This window comes from Balaenoptera ricei, chromosome 1, assembly GCF_028023285.1.
Source record: "Balaenoptera ricei isolate mBalRic1 chromosome 1, mBalRic1.hap2, whole genome shotgun sequence".
Lineage (NCBI taxonomy): Eukaryota > Metazoa > Chordata > Mammalia > Artiodactyla > Balaenopteridae > Balaenoptera > Balaenoptera ricei.
This window is the reverse complement of record NC_082639.1, coordinates 159,997,742-160,021,107: the sequence shown is the minus strand read 5'-3', so window position 1 is coordinate 160,021,107 and position 23,366 is coordinate 159,997,742. Positions and strand designations below refer to the sequence as shown.

Genomic DNA, 23,366 nt, shown 5'->3' with positions numbered 1-23,366 from the left:
GCCAAGATCAACAGGTAAGCATAAAGTAGATTTTTTTTCTTTTTGTAAGAGCAATTAACTCTAAGAAATAAAAGGCTTCTCTTTTTCCAATAGCAAGAGGCTTGTAGATTATCCAAGGATAATTAATTATCCTACTCTGCAGGAATTCTTTAAAAAAAATTTAAACATCAAATGGGTTGTCAGAGAGCTATTTTAAGATTTAACATACTAACTAGAGTGCTTTGCTTAGAAGGTAAAAGTACTCTCTTGAGAAACCAGATATAATAATTTTGATCACTGTATTTTGATACCAATATCATTACAAGTATTCCTTTGTTAATGTAATTTTCTTCCCTTTCTTTTGGAGATTTCCACTTCCACTCAATGCTCTCCCTAAAAGAAACTGGGTTCCGTTGGATTAGGAGGTGTAAACTACGCAAATAATCGTCAGGGAGATTGGCTGGATTGTTGCTGATGTCACAATCCCACCACCTAAATACAGGCTTTTTATTGGCTATTGTAAGAGGCAGGCAGGACTGGGAAGGCTCTGCATCACTCGTGAGTTGGAGAAAGCTCTTGAGTCTAAACTAAATTTTCCCTGTTTTTTACTTAAAATGTACTCAGAAGCATTTTCCAATATGTTATTCTATTTTTCCATGTTATTCCATATGCTCTTACTTAGACATATTTCCATATGTTTTGGTAAACATTGTAAATGATTGTTTACCATCCTATCAAGTGAATGTATCATGGTTTATTTAACCACTATCCACTTTATTCTTAGCTATTTGTTTCAATTTTTTGCCTTCAGGTATAAAACTGTAGTTACTATTTTTATTGAGAAATAATATATATTATTTCCTCCATAGCGTAGGCTCTCTGATACCTAACTAGCAATGCTATAAAGGCGTAAACAAACCCAGATTGCCAATTTTGTAAACATTTTTCTAGCAGCTTTCCTAAGACTTGCATGGGAGATCCAAAGTTTGACTCTTTCCTTGGAGCAGTGAATCTCCCATCTGTAATACAAAAAAGGGGAAGTTCCTGCTTCTCATTTCAGGTAGGATGCATATTCTTCATTCTGGGTGCTTGTTGCTTCTTAGTAATGGGAGAAAAGTCACAAGCATCATGGCCATGAACAGAGGAGGTTTGTGAAGCATAAACTTAAACCCTGATTGTGCTGCTCTCTGTGAGAGCCTGGGACTGGTAAAATGGCTGCTTTGTGTCCTTTCCCATCTCCATAGGGAATCCATACAAACCTCTGGACAGTCTGTTACTTTAGGCTGAAAATGCTAGACCTTAAAAAGTCAGAAAAAAAGAAGAGAAAATATCAGCTTTGCTCAGAGAGAATCAGTTGTTTATTATTTTTCATCTGAAGATAAATATCTATGGCAGTTCCATCTATTATTCTATGTGGTACTTTAAAATATAATAATAAGAGTAAGCACAGAGAACTATAGGTGTTTAAAGAGAACCATAGGTGTTAGGCATTTTGCTAGGAACCTTGTGAACTCTCTCTTAATCCCCATGTCAAATCTGCAAGGTAAGGGTTATTCACTCTACAAATGAGAAAACAGGCTCAGAGAGATTATAGCACTTTCATAGGCCTGAGAGCTACACTCTGCTCTGTCTGACTCTAAAACTAAAAGCCTAATAGTCCTTTCACAACTGTAATTTTGAGCCACTCTTGTGGTAAAGAATTTATCAATGAGTATTAGACTACAGTTAGATGTATCTCCATTCATTCAAATATATTTATGAAATAAATATCATTTACAAAGGCTTTACAAGATGCTTGTGGAAGATAGAGAACAAAAAAAGACATTGGTCCCTGCCTTTGGACTTAAAGTGCAGTTGGGGAAATGAGACACAAATGAAATGTAAAACAACAGCATAAGATTGAAGTGGTAATGACTGTCAATACTCCAAGGGGGAGATAAGTACCACAGTCCAGAGAGAGAGGGATCTCTATGAGGGATTAAGATGACTCCAAGGAAGAGTGTTATGCACATTCATCCATATCACGAGTGTTAAAAGGATAAAATGTCACTTTAGAATGATTCTGAAGCCTTTAAGTAGGAAAGAACTATATAAATCATCTTGAATATAGAATCACTCAATATTGGAATCTCTTTAATTTTACATCTGCATGTTATAGAATTTTTATGGCACATTAGTGATGGGAAAAACTTCTTTTTTCTTTTTATTCCCTGAGACCATAGAGCAGTGTTTCTCAAAGTATGGTTCATGGACTATCAGCAACACAAATCACCTTGGAATTTAGTTACACATTCGGATTCCTGGGCCCCACCCCAAACTAATGGAAACAGAATTTCCAGGGGTGGAGCTTGAAAATCTGCACTTGAAATAAGTATCCTAGGTGGTTCTTTTTTTTTTTTTTTTTTTTTTAATTTATTTTTGGCTGCATCAGGTCTTTGCTGCTGCGCGGGCTTCTCGTTGCGGTGGCTTCTCTTGTTGTGGAGCACAGGCTCTAGGTGTGCGGGCTTCAGTAGTTGTGGCACGTGGGTTCAGTAGTTGTGGCTCGTGGGCTCTAGAGCACAGGCTCAGTAGTTGTGGCACACGGGCCCAGTTGCTCTGCGGCATGTGGGATCTTCCCAGACCAGGAATCAAACCCATGTCCCCCGCATTGGCAGGTGGATTCTTAACCACTGTGCCACCAGGGAAGTCCCCTAGGTGGTTCTTATGCTCACTAAGTTTGAGAACCACAGATGTAGGGGAACACTTGGTTGATCACATTTATTGATAGATTTGTGAATTAGTAATAGCTCCTTTTTTATCAAGCACTTACTATATGTTTGGCACACACTCCCACTTAGTCTGTAAGACAAACTTTGTAGATAAGTATCATAATCTCCATTTTACAGTAAAGGAAACTGAGGCTCGAAGAGGATTAAAAATTTGCCCATGTCACCTGGCTAGAAAGAGCTAGCCAAACCAGTTTTGTTTGACTTCAATGTCTATACTTTTCCCACAATGCCTACTGCACTGTTACTTTGGGATTGAGTGCCTATTATATGTCATATAATTTCAGTCTAAACCTTTCAGTACCCTCCAATGGTACTCTTGCCATGTAAGATAACTAAGATTCAGAGATATTAACATATATCTCAAAATTACCTTCCACCAGTTGGAACAAAGCTTCTTATTCTAGTATGACTTTTCCTCAATTTTACTTCCTTCTGACAGTTCTTTAAACCTTTTGCAGCTCTGACTATTGGGGCTTCCTTTCCTTGTTGTTATTTATCCTGACCCTTTGCACCTAGTTCGGAATAGCAAACCATAAGCTGAAGTCTATGCTTCGTTTTTAATAGCTACCACACCTCGTCCCGACACAGGAATGGAGAGCTTCGGTCTGTCTGAATCAAGAGGGAAATGTCAGTTGCTTGAAAAACCCTCTGCTGATCTTGTGACTGCAAAGAGAAAAAGACAATTTAATCAAGGAAACCTTTCCTGGGAAGGGGGAATCACAGTATCCCATGTGAGATCTTATTCTGGAGCATGCATGCTTGTGTTATAAATCATTTTCAGGGAGTCTCATATGGCCTTGGGGCACATCCAAGCAGATAGAGGGACAAAGGGCTGTTTTCATTGGTGAATCTTCCAGGCGTGCCTTAAACCTCTCACAGGGTGCTGGTGAAAGAAGACAATACTCTCTTTCAAGATACAATGACATAGCACAATTCAGTAATATATAGCTAGAGCCATATAAATGTCTGTACCCTTTCACCCAGTAAAACCCTCCTGGGAATTATCCTGGGAAATAATTCAAAAGAAGAAAACAGGCAACAACACACCAGAAAATGTTTATAACAGTGAAAAACCTGAAGCAACCTAAATGCCCAAGAATAGGGAGTGAATGACTAACAGTGGCATAGCAGTGTAATGGAATATCAAGCTGCTGTTAAAAGAGAGAAACATGGAGAGTATTTAGAGACACGAAAAGCCTTCTTTAAATACTATGAAAGGAAAGCATTAGAAGGCAAAATTGTGTTGAGCTAGAATAAGGGCTTTGGGGTTGGATGAACCTGTGTTATTAGCTGGATGAACTTAGACAAGTCACTTAACCTGAGTCTCAATTTCCTCATCTATAAAATAGGGATAGAAATATATATCTTTCCAGTGTTGTTGTAAGAATTAAAGATGATATAAACGAAATGATAAAATTTTGGATAAAGCCTGGATAAAGATGGGAGGGGAGTGCTAAGAAATAATCATAAGTTTTAAGCCAAGATACGGGACTATTGAAAATTTTATTTGAAATGAATTATTTTTACGATATTTTAAATTTAATACTATTTTTTTTTTCCTTTATTCCTCCTCACCCTTAAAAAAAGGTCATACTCCCTGTGCAGGAGATGTGTGTGCATGTCATCTGGAAACCTGCTTATGGATCACTAAGCCCTATTTTGAGAAAGTTCTAGATCAGTGCTTCTGAAATCAGCTCCAGAAAAATGACAGGAACCCTAAACACTGACACACAGGAAGGTCACTCAGCTAGGTTCAGGGCCTGCTTTTCAGGTACTTAGAGATTTTTTTTTTTTTTAACCTCTTTTTTGGAGTATAATTGCTTTACAATGGTGTGTTAGTTTCTGCTTTATAACAAAGTGAATCAGTTATACACATACAATATGTTCCCATATCTCTTCCCTCTTGCATCTCCCTCCCTCCCACCCTCCCCATCCCACCCCTCTAGGTGGTCACAAAGCACCGAGCTGATCTCCCTGTGCTATGCGGCTGCTTCCCACTAGCTATCTATTTTACGTTTGGTAGTATATATATGTCCATGCCACTCTCTCACTTTGTCCCAGCTTACCCTTCCCCCTCCCGTATCCTCAAGTGTCCATTCTCTAGTAGGTCTGCATCTTTATTCCCGTCTTGCCCCTAGGTTCTTCATGACCTTTTTTTTTTTTTTTTTAGATTCCATATATATGTTTCAGCATACGGTATTTGTTTTTCTCTTTCTGACTTACTTCACTCTGAATGACAGTCTCTAGGTCCATCCACCTCACTACAAATAACTCAGTTTCGTTCCTTTTTATGGCTGAGTAATATTCCATTGTGTATATGTGTCACATCTTCTTTATCCATTCATCTGTTGATGGACACTTAGGTTGCTTCCATGTCCTGGCTATTGTAAATAGAGCTGCAATGAACATTTTGGTACATGACTCTTTTTGAATTATGGTTTTCTCAGGGTATATGCCCAGTAGTGGGATTGCTGGGTCATATGGTAGTTCTATTTTTAGTTTTTTAAGGAACCTCCATACTGTTCTCTATAGTGGCTGTATCAATTTACATTCCCACCAACAGTGCAAGAGGGTTCCCTTTACGCACTTAGAGATTTATGTGAAGCTTGTTGGGTAGCGCTCCCTCTCTCCTCTACAGTTTGGGGATGGGGAATGTTCTCATGACCAGAATGCCTTCCATCCACCTTTGCTTCAGAATCCTAACCCTCACCTGCATTAAACCTCCACCTTGCAGAGCTTGATTCCTGAGAAAGGGGATAGACAGGAGGATGATATGAAATATTTTCTTTTGGCTAAAATATATTGAGCATACTCTTTGTGTCAGGTATTGTGTTTGACACATGTGGAGAGATACATACTAAGCCAGTTGGAAAATGTTTTGGAACTCAGGTTTCAGAATTTTCCAGAAAACCTCTACCAAGATAATGTAGACAGGGACTTCCCTGGTGGTGCAGTGGTTTAAGAATCCGCCTGCCAATTCAGGGGCCACGGGTTCCATCCCTGGTCCGGGAAGATCCCACATGCAGCAGAGCAACTAAACCCGTGTGCCACCACTACTGAGCCTGCACTCTAGAGCCCGCAAGCCACAACTACTGAGCCCGTGTGCCACAACTACTGAAGGCCACGCACTTAGAGCCTGTGCTCTGCAACAAGAGAAGCCACCGCATTGAGAAGCCCGCGCACCACAGCGAAGAGTAGCCCCGCTCGCCGCAACTAGAGAAGGCCCACGCAGAGTGACAAAGACCCAAAGCAGCCCAAAATAAATAAATAAATAAATAATTTTTAAAAAATCCTTTAAAAAATAAATTTAAAAAAATAAAAATAAAAAGGTAACATCGACAAAGAAAAGGGTGTTGATAGGTTTTCAGCTATCCACCTTTCTCCTTCCAGGATCAGCCCAGAAAGATAAAAACATGTGTTACAAGGTCTTATGCTGGGCAGGTAAAGAAATTAACCAAAAACGATTTCCACCAAAATGCCAGGCAACATAGTAGAAAAAGGATCAGAAACATTTAGACTTGGAAAAGCATTACCAGTCTTCCAATCTTACTGATGAGAAATGAATTGTGGCAAAGCAATGTTCAGCACTTCTTCTGGAAAGCTTTGGGTCAGTTACTCTAAAAAATTTCTGGAAACTTTGTTCTTCTACTTTCTTCTTCTACTTGTTCTTTTTCTTGGCAGTAAAACAAAGATTACCTCTATTTGGGGTTATACTAAATTTCTTTTGATTGTTTTTCCTTCCCATGCTCTGCATCCTAACAGCCAGGGATGCCACTGATGAAATATTCAGCATTGGAATGATACTTGATGTATAATTAAATAGAATACATTTAGCAATTCTGTTTTATAGACCTTTAATCTTCAAGTTAATAAACCTACATGTAGAGAATCTCATAAACAAAACCAAAACATTCTTGGAAATACATAATTTCCTTGGAAAAATACATAATCCTGAATATATTTACTACAGGAAGGAAAGAAAACATTTATTAAGCACTCTTATGTGCCAGGAAAGTTACTAACTGCTTTACACATTATGTCATTTAGTCTTCCCAACCCTGTGAGGTAGACATTAGCTTCACTATACAGATGAAGTAACTGAGGCTCCAAAAAGTTAAGTGATTTGGATCACAGGATCCAGGATCACAAAGTAAGTAGCATCACAGCTCAGACCAGAACTTGGTCAGATTCTGACTCCCGTGCTTTTTCCTAAGTTTTTACAGGATTTCATTTCCAAAGCACTTTCTCTTCCTATGGCTCATTCCATCCTCCCCAAAACACAATGAGATTACACACAATCATAGAAGTCTCCCTTTTAGCACGTCACAGAGCCAGGATAAGAACCTAAGCTTGTAGCAATCATCAGCATCTCAGTTATCATTTATTGAATGCTTTCTATGTGCAAGCCTCTGTACTAAGCATTTTTAATACTTTTTTCCCTGTTTCAATTCTCATGATAACCTTATGAGGTGGTCATAATTATTATCCCATTTGATGGATGAGAAAACCAAGACTCCGAGGGGCCAATGACTTGCCCAGTAGCAAGTCAGGACTAGAACTCGGGTTTGTAAAAATGATACCACAATTGATAAAAGCAGTTGTCATTTATTAAACACATCATGTGGCAGATACTGCTTCTTAAAAAGACTTTTTATTTCTAAATACTTTGAGATTTATGATTGGCATTGAATTTTTAAAATATTTATTTATTTATTTATTTAAGGCTGTGCCGGGTCTGGACTCTTAGTTGCGGCATGCGTGCAGGATCTAGTTCCCCGACCAGGGATCGAACCCAGGCCCCCTGTATTGGAAGCGTGGAGTCTTACCCACTGGCCCACCAGGGAAGTCCCGGCATTGTTTTTTTAAATGCTCACAATAACCCTATGAAGAAGGTACTATTATTCCCATCTTACAGATGAGGAACTAAGACTTATAGATAATAAGTAATGTCTCCAAGGGCATACAAATGGGAAGGGGTAGAACTAGGATTTGAACGCAGGTCTCTTCGACTCCAATCCTATTTCCTTAATCCTCAGGCTTTGCTGATTCCTGTTCTGTCTCTGTACACCTTTTCTACCCAAAGTGTGGTCCACAGACCAGCAGCATTGGCATCACCTGAGAGCTTGTCATAAATGTGGAATCCCAAGCCCTACCCCAGACCTACTGAATCAGATGTGTATTTTAACAAGATGCCCACATGAGTCTTGTGCACATTAAAGTTTGAGAGGCACTGCTCTGCAACACACCAGCAATATACAGAATAAGCAGAGAAGGGAGCGAGATTGTCTAGAATAGGGCTTCTCAAACAAGTTCCCTTGGAAATCAGTTTTGAGCTGGAAAGAGGTATGTTCTGCTGCTCAACTCGATAATGGTGATCTTTTCCAATTCATAAATAAAATTAAGTTAATGAATTATATTTTCTCATCTTCCATAATTTCCTCTCCTCTTTGGAGTTGATATCACTTGCCTGTTAGTAAGTTTAGACGATGACAATTGAACAGTAGTAAAGAAATACCTATGGAAAGCTCAGAAATGTTGTTTAATTGTTTGTTGTATTTTTCTCTTTAATTTGTGGGTTTTTTAATTCTTGGACTTGTGATTGTGATTTTATGGTGCATAACAGAGAATAGTCATATTTTCTCATAATAAACTTGTTCCTAACTCACATTACAGAATTCAATGTTAATGTCTTTTGGTGTTCCACAAAAAGCACCTGATTCTCACCTATATGAACATGAGGATCAAGTCTTCAGAATCTCTCTAGAAATCATCTAACCTAGAGGAACTTGCCATAGAAAAGTAAAATTAGAAAGAATAACGTATTTCTCACCTATTCCTCTTCCTTCAAAGAGGATCAACATTAATAGATACAAATATAACCTACTGTTTTTTTCCGAATAGAAATACGAGTGGTTTTTTTTTTTTTAATTAATTATTAATTTATTTATTTTTGGCTGTGTTGGGTCTTCGTTTCTGTGCGAGGGCTTTCTCTAGTTGCGGCAAGCGGGGACCACTCTTCATCGCGGTGGGCGGGCCTTTCACCGTCGCGGCCTCTCTTGTTGAGGAGCAGGGGCTCCAGACGCGCAGGCTCAGTAGTTGTGGCTCACGGGCCTCCTTGCTCCGCGGCATGTGGGATCTTCCCAGACCAGAGCTCGAACCCGTGTCCCCTGCATTGGCAGGCGGACTCTCAACCATTGCGCCACCAGGGAAGCCCCACGAGTGGTTTTTTTTTTTTAACTTTTTTTTTTTTTTCTTTTCTCAATTTATCCATTTATTTATTTATTTTTGGCTGTGTTGGGTCTTCGTTTCTGCGCGAGGGCTTTCTCTAGTTGCGGCAAGCGGGGGCCACTCTTCATCGCGGTGCGCAGGCCTCTCACTGTCGCGGCCTCTTGTTGCGGAGCACAGGCTCCAGACGCGCAGGCTCAGTAGTTGTGGCTCACGGGCCCAGTTGCTCCGCGGCACGTGGGATCTTCCCAGACCAGGGCTCGAACCCGTGTCCCCTGCATTGGCAGGCAGATTCTCAACCACTGCGCCACCAGGGAAGCCCCCCGCGAGTGGTTTTTAAACCATGTTCTCCTTTGTGTTTTTCTAAATACTCAAAAATATCTACAGTGAACATCCAACAAATATCTAATGAACACTTACTAAATGACAGGCACTCTTTTAGGTGCTGAAGACACAGCAATGAACAAGCCAGACAAAAATTTCTCTTCTGGATTGGTGGTTGCCAGAAGCTGGGGTGAGGGTGAAGATGAGGGTCAGGGGAAAAACGGATGGAGTCAAAATGTACAAACTTCCAGTTATAAAATAAGTAAGTCCTGGGATGTAATGTACAGCATGGCTACTAGAGTTAATAATACTGTACTGCACATTTGAAAGTTGCCAAGAGAGTAAATCTTAAAAGTTCTCATCACAAGAAATAAATTTTTTTAACTATGGATGGTGATGTATGTTAATTAGACTTACTGTCGTGATCATTTTGCAATATGTACAAATATCAAATCATTATGTTGTATACCTGAAACTAATGTAATGTATGCTGATTATACCTTAATAAAACCCAAAATCTTGGTTCTGATGTCAGTGTCTTTGGGCCTTTCCTCTTGGGCTGGTCAGATTCCTTAAAGAAGACACTGCAAGTTTCCTCTCTGGAGGGTAAACATCTTGTAGCTAGAGATCTAGGAATTGAATGGAGGAGGAGGGTTGGGAATCTTCACATTCAGTATCCATTAGTTCATTTAATCTCCCATTTTATACAGGGACCTCTGATTCAGCCCTCTCTGGAGAAAAAATACTTCAGTCTTCTTTTGGAGGAGTGGGGTCAGGGGGACAGTTGAAGAAGGGGAAGGTGACTTGGAGATCTAACTGCTCTTAAACAGCTTTCAAGATCCTTGTTTTAATCCCTGCCCATGATACAAGCTGTACATGGCAGCCCTGTTGTCCTATAAACAGTAGCTAGGGGGGGAACTACTATTACCAATTCCTGAGACTTGAGGGATTCTGTAGTGTACATCAGGTTGGGTCTCAGCTTTTCCCACTTTGGGTTTTGGATTCAGGTTTTTCCAGGCTAGTAACTTAGTTAACGCTTGTCCATTTGCTTTCCAGCTTCTACTTTGTTTTTGCTACTGGCTCCTCTCATTACTGTGGGCTTATGCTTTTAAAAAAATTCCATTACTGTCATTTTACTGGTGTCCTAGGAGGGAACAAAAGTAGTTCTGTGCGTTTAAGTGTTTAACACTCATCACCTGCAGGAAACACTTTCCTATACTAACTTAAATCCTCTCTCGTTATCATTCAAACCCTTATTCTCCCACATTTGTCCTTAGAATTAGATATTGCAATAAAATATGTATTTTTACTTGTAGGTGATTGTAATTTAGGAAGAGTTCACTGTCATTCACACCCTTTAAAGTTTTAAATAGCAGGAAAAAATTGATCACTTTCCCCAGCAGATCAAAAATGTAGATGAGACATACACATATTAAAAATTATGTATGTAAAAGGTTAGTTACTGCAGCATTGTTCATAATACCAGAAGACTGCACAAAACCTAATGGTCCATCAACAGAGGACCTGTTAATTGAAACATCCCAATTCATATGGTAGTATAATATACAGTCAAAAAGGATGAGGCAGATCTTTATGTTCTGCTGTGGAAGAGTCTGTAAGGGCAGAATAGAGTAAGTATAGTATGCTAGATTTGTGTTTTAAAAAATATATTTATATAGTATCTATATCTGCAACAGTAGTTACCTCCTGGGAGGGGAACTAAGTGACTGGGAGACAGGGAGTAATAGGAAGACTTCGTTTTCCTTTGCATACCTTTTGCACCATTTGAATTTTATACCATAGTCCTATATTACAGTAAGTCCCCTACATACGAACCTTCAAGTTGCGAACTTTCAAAGATGCGAATGTGACATTCCATCAATGTCAGGCGTGAGTGAAATTGCAGCTTGCCCTCCGTCTCCTATTGCTGATGATCTTTCAGCTCTACCATCTTCCACCTCCCACCTCCTCTCCCTCCTCCAGTCAATAATTCTTCTTGCCTGTTCACTCGATGCCAGCCCCTGTATGCCAGACGTTGAACTGTACTAGTGTACTTTTCAAGGTACTGTACTGTACGATTAAAAATGTTTTCTTTATTTTTTGTTTGTTTTGTATGTATTATTTGTGTGAAAAGTACTATAAACCTATTACAGTACAGTACTATATAGCCGATTGTGTTAGTTGGGTACCTAGGCTAACTTTGTTGGACTTGCGAACAAATTGGACTTACGAACGTGCTCTTGGAACGGAACTCGTTGGTATGTAGGGGACTTACTGTACTTACTTTAGAAATAAAGAACTAATGAATAGTTTTTAAAAGGATGAGCTCCATGAACTTTACCTTACAGAATGCTCTCCCTGATTACTTCCACCTAGCCATGTTTCACCCCTTCTTCAAGATGTTAATTCTCAATTCCTTTTTTGGACAACTCCAGCTCAACTACTCTCTCATCTGATCTCCTTTGCTAGAAATTACTGTGTGTGGCAAATCATCACACATTGCTTTGTTACAGCACTTCTAAAAAGTAGTATAAACCATCTTGCATTAAACTTTTCATTTTGTATTTTCATTTGTTTCACTGAGCCTTTTAGGGGTTGCAATGGTCTTTGAAGGGGTCTTCAAAGATAAAGAATGACAAATGGAGAATACGTGAGCAAGTAAAAGGGAAGGAGAACATGAGAAGGAATTTGAAGTTCCTCCTTAGGGGCAGACTTCACACGCATTTACCAAGTAGAGATTCATGTAAGCCAGTGACCCCTTTTTATACAATACTAAAAGCCCCTGGATAGGTAAAACCTTCCCATTTTGCACGGAATTAACCCAATTATCACAACATCAATTAGCTAAGAGCACTTGCACTCCAGGAATGAGAGGTTGGAAGACCAAAGCAAACATTTTTGAAGCAAAACTCACAAAATTTTAGAGGGCATAAAGATCAACTAGCCCAAACCCTTACTTCACAGGTCTCAAGGCAAGGCATTGGGGAAGTTCAGACTCCAACTCAGGTCTCCTCTTAAATTCAGTTGGGGAGCTACACTATCCAGCCTGTGGGAGAAGACATCTGGCCTGGGTAGAAGATGGGGTCTTTCCATAGCAAGAAAGACAGGAGGGCTCTGTGCCTGGAGAAGAGGAGAAAGAAAGCAGGAAATGAAAAAGAAGTGGTTGTCAAGTTTTGTTTTCTTCCTAATTGTGTCCCGGGCTCCGTCACAGTACATGTCACTAGAAGTCTTCCATATTAGCAGAAGCCAAATTAAGATAATCAGAACTGGTTTGGAAGGCTACTAACCTCAACTTCCCCTTACCCAGCTTGGTCTCTCTACTTCAAGAAACCAACTAAACTTCGGCTTACAGCTCTTTAACGACCCTTCTACAACCCCCCTTCCACACCTGGAGAAGGAAAGTCTGAAAAGGAGGATGCAATGCAAACATGAGGGGTTTCCCTATTTCCATGGTATTTTCAGCTGCTTCCCCAGTATGTACTGTATTGGAAAGTGAGAGCCATTTAGGGTAGCCATGGAGACAGTACTAGCCTCAGTCTTGTTTCCTTACTTTTCTTTGCTATTAAAATCTTTCGCTCTGATTTCAGTAAGGCACCCCTACTTCTGCCGGAGTCCGGGTTCTGCAGGTGCTCTCTCTCCTCAGGGACACTTCTGTAGGGAGTAGGAACATGTTTTTAAATCGGGAAGAGCGTGTGAGCTCTGTGTGAGAACGGGGGAGATGTATACCAAAGGGCGGTCGGTCGCATCCACAGTCTCCAGGTTTTGGAGCTCGGCCCCGGCCCAGACTACAAGTCCCAGGAGACCCCGCAGTGACGGGGTGCTCCGGTGATCGTTCCCTCACTCCTCTGGATAGTGGAGATAAAGGTTCCGTTCGCGGCGCACTGCGGTTTGGTTTGTTTTCAACGGCGGTGACGGAGGTTGGGAACCCGGCCGACTGCAGGCGGGGGCGTCAGGAGGCGGATTCCTCCTGCCCTAAGCACTGGGGGGCGGGAGGAGGGGAGCCGGACCAGAGGGCCGGGCACCAAGCCGCGAAGGCAGAGCAGGCTGAGGCGATGGAGGGCGACGGGGTGCCGTGGGGGAGCGAGTCGGTCTCGGGTCCTGGCCCGGGAGGCGGCGGAATGATCCGCGAGCTGTGCCGGGGCTTTGGCCGCTACCGCCGCTACCTGGGACGGCTGAGGCAGAACCTGCGCGAAACGCAGAAGTTCTTCCGCGACATCAAAGGCTCCCACAATCACAGCTGTCCCTCCTCCCCCATGGAAGGCGGCGGGGCCGAGCGCGGCCCTGCCGGCGATGTCGCCGAGATCGGGCTGCAGGCGGGTAAGGAGGGTAGCCGTGAGGAAGACAGGGCTGGAGAGGCAAACTGAGGGTGGGCCGCACCCCTGCCCCTGCAAAACCCCGGGAAGAGGCGGAAAGTGGAAGAAGGGCCGCGTGGCGGGGCTACCGGGCCTGAGCTGGCGGGATCCGAGATGCCGTGGGAGGGCATCTCTCGGGGTGGGGGAGGGGAGGGGCTCCAGGGACTCGGCCGCGGGGACCAGGGGGCAAGGGGCGCCCGAAGGCAGGAGTTCCAGGAGCAGGATCCAGGGGGCCGGGCTGTGCACGGGCGGGAGCGCGGAGGGCCCCAGTTTGAGAGGGCGGAGGTTAAGCCTCGGAGTGAGGAAAGTTGCTCTGAGTTCGGGGATGAGCAGTTGTGGTCAGAGTCCCAGTTAGGGATGGTGGAAAGGAGGGATGGAGGACGGGCGGTAGGCAGGGAGCCCTAGGAGGCCAGGGGACTGTAGTGGATTTTGTGTGTGTCCATTGTGTGTGTGTGTGTGTGTGTGTGCGCGCGCGTCTGTGTGTTTGATTATGTATGTGAAATACGCTTACATCAATCATGTGGCAACTCTGTGAAAGGAATGTACTGGAGAATGGGGCTGGGGTCGCTAAAGGAAAGGATGTCTCATGGGTGCCAGGGAATTGCCAGAGATGCGGATTGCGTTTAGGGTGAAGAAGTTAGACAGGGAAAGGATTGTTTTTTGGTCCTGAAACTTGATTCCCTCTGGGATGTGTTAGAGGCCCTAAAGCATTTAAAATCGTGCAGCGTCTTTGACCTCTCCTAATTTCTTACTTCCTCTTAAACTGCTGTTGATGGGGAACTGGAGGGTTTGATAACTACTTGGTCTAATTAGGAAATAACAGGTTGGATGGAAGAAGGGACTGGCATCCCATGCAGACAGATACCTTGGGACAGTATAGCAGTCAGTGGGTTTCATTGAGTGATTCTCTAACTAAAGTGTGTATTAAGATTAATGTTGAAAATATCTCAGGCTCTATCCTACAGATTGATTATGTCTAGTGGGTGGGTCCTAAGAATCTAAACGCAAGCCATGGCTAGGGATTCTGATGCAAGTGGGCCAGCAAGCACACTTTCAGAAACACTAATTTAGATGCTGACAGCAAATTTGAACATGAGGCGTAGAATGCAGTGAATTCTTAAACTCTTCAGAGTTTGTGTGTTGGGCCCTATATTTCCAAAGTTGCATGTTTAATATCCTAAATTTGTCTGAGACTCCAGAAATGGTGATAAAAATAAGATTCTGATTGATGATATTCCACTTAGTTGGCCTGGATGTAAATAAAAAAGCTTTTATTTTACCTCATGGAATAAGTGGGATGAGGGGGGATGACTAGCTTTTCTGAAGTTGTGGTTTTGCCATCTTCTGCCCAGAGATTTGTTATGCTTAAAATGGACCCATAGAGGGGACTAATTTCTGTGAGGCTATCAAAAACAATTGGTGAGAAGGGCAGATGTTTTCAGGGATGAGCCCCAGAACGTGTACTTTCACCCTCTCCCTCAGCAATGCTTTCCAGCGGCTTTCCCTGCTCACAAGTTTTTCTTATAGCTTATCTTAAAAAACCCTCTATTGCTGTAATTTTATAACAACTATTTTAGAATTACTACTGATAAAAAATCAGAGAGTAGATTCACCTCAGAGAGATGGAGGTTTTCAAGGCACCTTGGCTGGCTCTTCTTTTTATTCTTTAAAAGCCAACTTAAGAAATACAAATGCACCTTTGTATTTTGCCTCATTGGCTTTTCTAGTTGACTGCATCATGAACTAATATTTTCGTATTTAACTCTCTTCACCCTCTGGAGTCTGTCCATCTGAAATAAAAACCAGGGGAGGGTACAGATGACAGGACTGGGAGCCATTTGATTTTGTTCCATAAAATGCTTCCATTCCTTTAGTGTGGAGAGTTTTATTTTTGGAGGTGAAAAGGAACATCAGGAGAAATTAGTGAGGTGGCACTTACTATGTATATTTTGGGGATGCCATTTTCCCAGCTGTTTGGGTGATTGTGTTAGAACGTAGAAACCATTCCTTAAAAGACAACTAGCTCTTGTTCTCTCCCTTTACAGACTATCTTTACAAGGTGAACTTCATTCAGAGACTGTCTCAACTTTCTTCTGTGAATGTTGGTTTCTGATTAATAGGAACTTGAAATGTTAAGCGAAGGAACACTCAATTCTTAACCTCAATTCTTAAAACCTCTTTTGAAGGTTTTAATCATCGGTTCAGAATGGAAGTATCTTCTAGGTTGGATGTAGTATGGTATTTGAGCAATTGAAGATCATGGATTAACTGTAAATTTTTATTATTTCACTTTTAACCACAAAAGAGATGGGAAGGACCCCCCCAAATAATGCTTCCTTCTTAATTTTCACAGTTTTGAATTCACTGAGGGCAGTGTAGTGAGTATATAAGGTACATGATGTTTTAGAAGTTAAAAAGTGGGTGGAATCTAAAATGAGAGTAGCTCGACCTGTACAGGGAAAACTGAATTATAAGTGAAATTGCCTTGATTCAGGTCCTCCTTTTCTTCCCAAAGCATTGGCCTTCTTTTCACTTAACTATAGGGAATGACAGCCCCTCTATCTGTTGATTTTCCTCTGTCAGAGGGTTCAGAAGTAATGAGATAAAGGCTTTGAGCACTTCTGAAGACAGGCAGAGTGGAGTATTACAAAGTAGCAGAGGGAGAAGTATTTTTCTTGTTTTATGATCTATCAGAGTTCCAAGCTGTTGCAGTGTATCATAAACCTCTCAATTTTAAGAAATTGGAATGACTCAAATGTATTTAGTTGGAATGCTTTAATCTGTGCTACATTCCTTTCTTCCTGGTTCCGCTCCTTACTAACTGAGTGACCATGGGCAGATCACAATGGCGCTGTGCCACAGTTTTCTCATCTGGAAATGAGGATTATAATAATAGTAGTTGCCTCTAGGGTTGTTGGGAGTTAATATATGTGTTTAGAACAGTGCCTGGTAAGGTGCTGTGTAAGTATTAGCTATTACTAGTCAATAAACATTTGAGCACCTGGTAATAGGGTTAAAGAGTCAAATAAAAACATTGGTCTTGGCCTTGGGTTAGTGGAGATCAGTCTTCCCCTTCTATACTTTTCTCCTAAGAAAGAAAAAAAATTATAATTATCATTACAGTGCACCTGTTTGTTTATGTTGGATGAGGGAGGAAAAGGACTAGGAAGATCTGAACCTGGCCCTCTAGAAAGGGATAATCTAATCTCAGCCATATGCATATGCAACATATAAAGTAGAAAAACTGCAAAAAGCTAAAGGTAGATTATAGGCATTTTGTGTGAGTTACAGTTCTTAGGTTTTTATAGCTCTTTGCCATTGGTTTGGTAACAACTTCGTTTCTCCAACATCCTTCACCCTCTTTTGGTTGCCAGAATTAAAAGGGAGAAGAAAAACACTAATGTACTTATTTATTTAAGAAAAGCCCTAGTGCACATTTTTCTTGGACTTGTTAGACAGAAATTTGTATGGATAATACACTTTAAGTGGCAGAGTGACATCTGGGCAAGGGATGGAAAGTTGGGAAAGAGGATATTCTTTACAGCCTGGTTTCTTATAGTTGCCATCTTCAACTAGGGCTGAGGGGTGGAGGGAAGTTGGTTGTGGGGTAAAACAGCCAGAGACTGGGATGGGTGTGCTTTCTAGTAATTTGCCATGGTCTGTTTAGAAGAGCTGCCTCAGCATTTCAACAGAAGCTTAGCAGAGATGGTGCTATAATTGTGATTCTTATTTATTACTTTTATTACCTTAGATGAACAAAACCCCATTTCCCCAATTATATCTAAAACTTTCACTTTCTCTCAATTTTCTTCCTGTATGGAAGCAGCATATAGTAGTCAAAAGTTTAAACCACCATTGTTTTTTGGTGTAACAAGTGGAAAATAAAAAGTAGTCAAAAGCAAGCACAAGCACTTGAATCAGACCTGAGTTCCTCTTCTAGTTCAGCCTTTTATTAACCGTGGGACTTGGGGCAAGTTACTTAACCTATTGGAGTCTTGGTTTCTTCATATGTAAAATGGGAGTGATATAGAATGCCACGTATTGTATGAGTCCATCTATTTGAAATGTCCAGAACAGGCAAATTCATACAGACAGAAAGTAGATTAGTGATTGCGGGGGGATGGGGGGAGAGGAAAATGAGGAATAACTGCTAATGGGTATGGGATTTCTTCCTGGGGAATAAAAATGTTCTAGAATTAGATAGTGGTCATGGTTGTACAACTTTGTGAATATGCTAGAAACCACTACATTGTGTGGTTTAAAAGTGTGAGTTTTCTGATATGTGAATTATATCTAAATAAATAAATAGAATGGGAGTGATAATGTCTACCTCACAAAGTTGTTGTGACATTTAGAGATAATATACATTAAAGCACTTAGCACAGGCATATAGTTAGTACTAAACATATGTGACATTTGAGTGTGTGTGTGTATGTGTGTATGTACTTGGTGAACATTAGATTAGGAGGCTGGAACAGGGGGGTCGGGGGAAGAATAAGAGGAGTGACGAATGGAATGAGGGACAGAACAGTTTTGAGCTGAAGCCAGATTTAGGCCCAGGTCTCTAAGCTCCCAGTCCCATTCTGCTTCTGTGACTCCTCCCTTGTTCTTTCCTGATCTGGCCATGGGAATAGAAAATGCACCCTGGCAGTGGAGAGATTACGTTACAAGTGAGTCATAACCCAGGCTCCATAGCTTGACATGGAACCATAATCTACTTCAGTGGGAGATTTTATCTGATTGAGTGAGTATAATGTGACACTACCTACTCAAGCCTTTTATTCCAATTTCCAGTCCCTTTCCTTTTCCCTTCCTAATCTTCCTTTGCTAGGATAATCTGTTTCCCATGGCATGGGGCAGCGCACTACTAAAAAGGCTTGGATAATTCTTCCTGCTCTTGAAAGAAAAGACATTATTACCTTTAAGATTATTATCATTTGCAATATGTTTAGTTTAGTCTTAAAAGGCATTACTGATTTCAATACGGTTAGTTCTTCAGCCTTGCAAGTAGCATTTAAAGAAAGCATGGATTTAAATAAAAATCCATCTGGTCTTTAGATTTTGTTTTGCTCTGTCCACTTTCCAAGCATCAGCATTTATTTCTCCATGCTTCTCTGTCTCACTATGTTAAGTCAACAAAGAATCTTCCTGCAATAAATGTCCTTCTCAAAAGCAATCTTTTGAAAATAAAACCTCAAAAAATATGTTACTGAAGTAAAGGGAAACATGAATTTCACCTTAAACCTATTGCTCAATTCCTATAGGCTCTGGACATACAGATCATGTTTTTATTTATTTATTCATGTGATAGCTATGGATATATTTGTCTTATCTCACTTACTAGATCGTGAACTCCTAAGGGTAAAGACTGTTTTACTCATCTTTGTATCCCCTGCAATGCCTACCATAGTGCTTTGTACATAACAGGCAAGTAAGTATCTGTTAGATCGTTTACATATCTGGTAGATATTGGAATGATGTTTTTTTCCACTTCAGAAGGGCAATTTTTCCCCCATGAAAGATATGGGATTTTGTATCTTTGCCCACATTTTCCTGTCTGCGCCCCTAAAACAGAACAATGATAAGCATTTGATAGATGACTAATTAGGCTGGAGCTGCCAGTATCCCAAAGAATGATTTTCACGTCCCAAAGAATGAGTTGCATGCAATACCGGAGCTTCACCACGATATGGGAAGTAAATATTCATTCACTCAACAAATCTTTATTAATGCCTAACTTTGTACTGGGTACAGGACACACAATGGTGAAACATTGTCCAACTAATTGATATTTTTAATTCTAAGCTGATGTTATGAAAGAAAGAAGGATTAGTGTTTCACCATGTTCCCTCTAGAGGATTTCCTACACATTGGTTTCCTGCTTAACCATTAGTCTTTGAGGACAGGAGGATAAGGCATATGAGAAATTCTAAGATTAAATGGCATTGATAAAAACAGGAGTTGAGATGCTTTACTAACTTTCTGACAGTAAAGGAAAACTAGCCCCAGTCTGTCTCTGGGATGGAATAACGATAATTGTCTTGTTTGCATGGTTCAAAAGCAGAATGCATTCATGAAGATTGTTGTTAAGAGTATCTTTTATCTTCATCAGAGGTTACTCACAGGGATGCCAATATGAAGCGTATGAGGAGTGTGGGTGGATGTGGTTTGTTCCCTAACAGTTTTAAGACCTAAGGTGAATTTGCTCTTTACTTTTTGTAGGAAAATAGTTCACCTCTAGGGATAGTGGGTTTTGCTTCCTACGTGGTCCAGGGAATCTGAATGGTGTCATTCATAACAAGAGCGTAGAGTCCCTGTGAAAGATGCAGCTTTTCTTTCGTGACTCTCAGAGGTCTGACTGGAGTCCCCTGTAGGATTTTCAGTCTAAGTATAGGCCACCCCATGCTTGAAAATTGATTCCATTCTTTGCCAAACGGGGAGTCTGGTAATCTTGGGGATCCTGGAACTTGACACTTTAACAGAGGAGAACAGATGTAGCAGTGGTTATGTGCCCCCTGCTTAAAGCTATAAATCAGCCTCTCTGAGAAGGTCTCCTTATAGATAGTATTCCTCCAAAGTCCAAACTAAAACTCTCTGAAGGAAAGTTGGTCAGAGCATGGGGACTCATCAGAATCCCCTGTGGGCCCCTGGTTGAATTGCCCATCACATGTGGTGCCTTCTTCTGTCGTATTTAGTAGGCAGTGTGCAATGTGAGTGGTTTGGACGTATCCCCAGCCTGTGGGGTGCCATGTGGCTGCGGGAACCTTTTGACTGCAAGTCTTTGGAGTTGGGCTTTATAATGTGCTTCCGTTCCCTGGGGTGGTGTTCTCTGGGCAGGAAGATGGGAAGTAGAACTTGAGGATTGTTTTGCTTTTCACTTGTTTAATAAGACATCAAAACTATCCCAAAGAATAGTAATAGCTTATGTATTCATAAAAGCCTTTGATTATTTAAAAAAAAAAAACACCCTCATACTTCTTTTAAAAAAAATGCTTTTATCACTTTTATTTTACTCATATAAAAAAAGGTCTAATTTTAGCTTCATCAGATTAAGACTTCAGTGTGTTATTTATGCCAGACAGATTTTACCCTTTCTAGTTTATATAATGGGAGAGAATTACATTTCCCAGGATTTTTTTGGTTAAGCCAAACTTTCCAGACTAAAGACTAAGTAAGAAATAAAGAATATTATAAGAGACAAAGAAGGACACTATATAATGATCAAGGGATCGATCCAAGAGGAAGGTATAACAATTGTAAATATTTATGCACCCAACATAGGAGCACCTCAATACATAAGGCAAACACTAACAGCCATAAAAGGGGAAATTGACAGCAACACAATCAGAGTAGGGGACTTTAACACCCCACTTTCATCAATGGACAGATCATCCAAAATGAAAATAAATAAGGAAACACAAGCTTTAAATGATACATTAAACAAGATGGACTTAATTGATATTTATAGGACATTCCACCCAAAAACAACAGAATACACATTTTTCTCAAGTGCGCATGGAACATTCTCCAGGATAGATCATATCTTGGGTCACAAATCAAGCCTTGGTAAATTTAAGAAAATTGAAATCGTATCAAGTATCTTTTCCGACCACAACGCTATGAAACTAGATATCAATTACAGGAAAAGATCTGTAAAAAATACAAACACATGGAGGCTACACAATACACTACTTAATAATGAAGTGATCACTGAAGAAATCAAAGGGGAAATCAAAAAATACCTAGAAACAAATGACAATGGAGATACGACGACCCAAAACCTATGGGACGCAGCAAAAGCAGTGCTAAGAGGGAAGTTTATAGCAATACAAGCCTACCTCAAGAAACAGGAAACATCTCGAATAAACAACCTAACCTTGCACCTAAAGCAATTAGAGAAAGAAGAACAAAAAAACCCCAAAGCTAGCAGAAGGAAAGAAATCATAAAGATCAGGTCAGAAATAAATGAAAAAGAAATGAAGGAAACAATAGCAAAAATCAATAAAACTAAAAGCTGGTTCTTTGAGAAGATAAACAAAATTGATAAACCATTAGCCAGACTCATCAAGAGAAAAAGGGAGAAGACTCAAATCAATAGAATTAGAAATGAAAAAGGAGAAGTAACCACTGACACTGCAGAAATACAAAAGATCATGAGAGATTACTACAAGCAACTCTACGCCAATAAAATGGACAACCTGGAAGAAATGGACAGATTCTTAGAAATGCACAAACTGCCGAGACTGAACCAGGAAGAAATAGAAAATATGAACAGACCAATCACAAGCACTGAAATTGAAACTGTGATTAAAAATCTTCCAACAAACAAAAGCCCAGGACCAGATGGCTTCACAGGTGAATTCTATCAAACATTTAGAGAAGAGCTAACACCTATCCTTCTCAAACTCTTCCAAAATATTGCAGAGGGAGGAACACTCCCAAACTCATTCTACGAGGCCACCATCACCCTGATACCAAAACCAGACAAAGATGTCACAAAGAAAGAAAACTACAGGCCAATATCACTGATGAACATAGATGCAAAAATCCTCAACAAAATACTCGCAAACAGAATCCAACAGCACATTAAAAGGATCATACACCATGATCAAGTGGGGTTTATCCCAGGAATGCAAGGATTCTTCAATATACGTAAATCAATCAATGTGATACACCATATTAACAAATTGAAGGAGAAAAACCATATGATCATCTCAATAGATGCAGAGAAAGCTTTCGACAAAATTCAACACCCATTTATGATAAAAGTCCTGCAGAAAGTAGGCATAGAGGGAACTTTCCTCAACATAATAAAGGCCATATATGACAAACCCACAGCCAACATTGTCCTCAATGGTGAAAAACTGAAACCATTTCCACTAAGATCAGGAACAAGACAAGGTTGCCCACTCTCACCACTATTATTCAACATAGTTTTGGAAGTGTTAGCCACAGCAATCAGAGAAGACAAAGAAATAAAAGGAATCCAAATCGGAAAAGAAGAAGTAAAGCTGTCACTGTTTGCAGATGACATGATACTATACATAGAGAATCCTAAAGATGCTACCAGAAAACTCCTAGAGCTAATCAATGAATTTGGTAAAGTAGCAGGATACAAAATTAATGCACAGAAATCTCTTGCATTTCTATACACTAATGACGAAAAATCTGAAAGTGAAATTAAGAAAACACTCCCGTTTACCATTGCAACAAAAAGAATAAAATATCTAGGAATAAACCTACCTAAGGAGACAAAAGACCTGTATGCAGAAAATTATAAGACACTGATGAAAGAAATTAAAGATGATACAAATAGGTGGAAAGATATACCATGTTCCTGGATTGGAAGAATCAACATTGTGAAAATGACTCTACTACCCAAAGCAATCTACAGATTCAATGCAATCCCTATCAAACTACCACTGGCATTTTTCACAGAACTAGAACAAAAACTTTCACAATTTGTATGGAAACACAAAAGACCCCGAATAGCCAAAGCAATCTTGAGAACGAAAAATGGAGCTGGGGGAATCAGGCTCCCTGACTTCAGACTATATTACAAAGCTACAGTAATCAAGACAGTTTGGTACTGGCACAAAAACAGAAATATAGATCAATGGAACAGGATAGAAAGCCCAGAGATAAACCCACGCACATATGGTCACCTTATCTTTGATAAAGGAGGCAAGCATATACAGTGGAGAAAAGACAGCCTCTT

At 40.4% G+C, this 23,366-nt stretch overlaps 2 protein-coding genes across 3 annotated transcripts in view; one reads left to right on the top strand and one right to left on the bottom strand.

Moving 5' to 3' along the window:
• Positions 1-23,366, bottom strand: part of TMCC2 (transmembrane and coiled-coil domain family 2) — a 140,372-nt gene that overhangs the window by 39,739 nt on the left and 77,267 nt on the right. The gene's annotated exons all lie outside the window — the stretch shown is intronic.
• The window catches only part of DSTYK (dual serine/threonine and tyrosine protein kinase), a 61,621-nt gene continuing 51,451 nt past the window's right edge, over positions 13,197-23,366 (top strand). The window contains exon 1 of one of the 2 annotated variants that reach the window (XM_059940155.1): positions 13,197-13,613. In XM_059940155.1, the coding sequence (XP_059796138.1) occupies positions 13,349-13,613 (265 nt within the window). In that variant the 5' untranslated portion in view covers positions 13,197-13,348. The remainder of the gene's footprint in view (positions 13,614-23,366) is intronic. The other variant, XM_059940163.1, reaches the window with a different exon arrangement.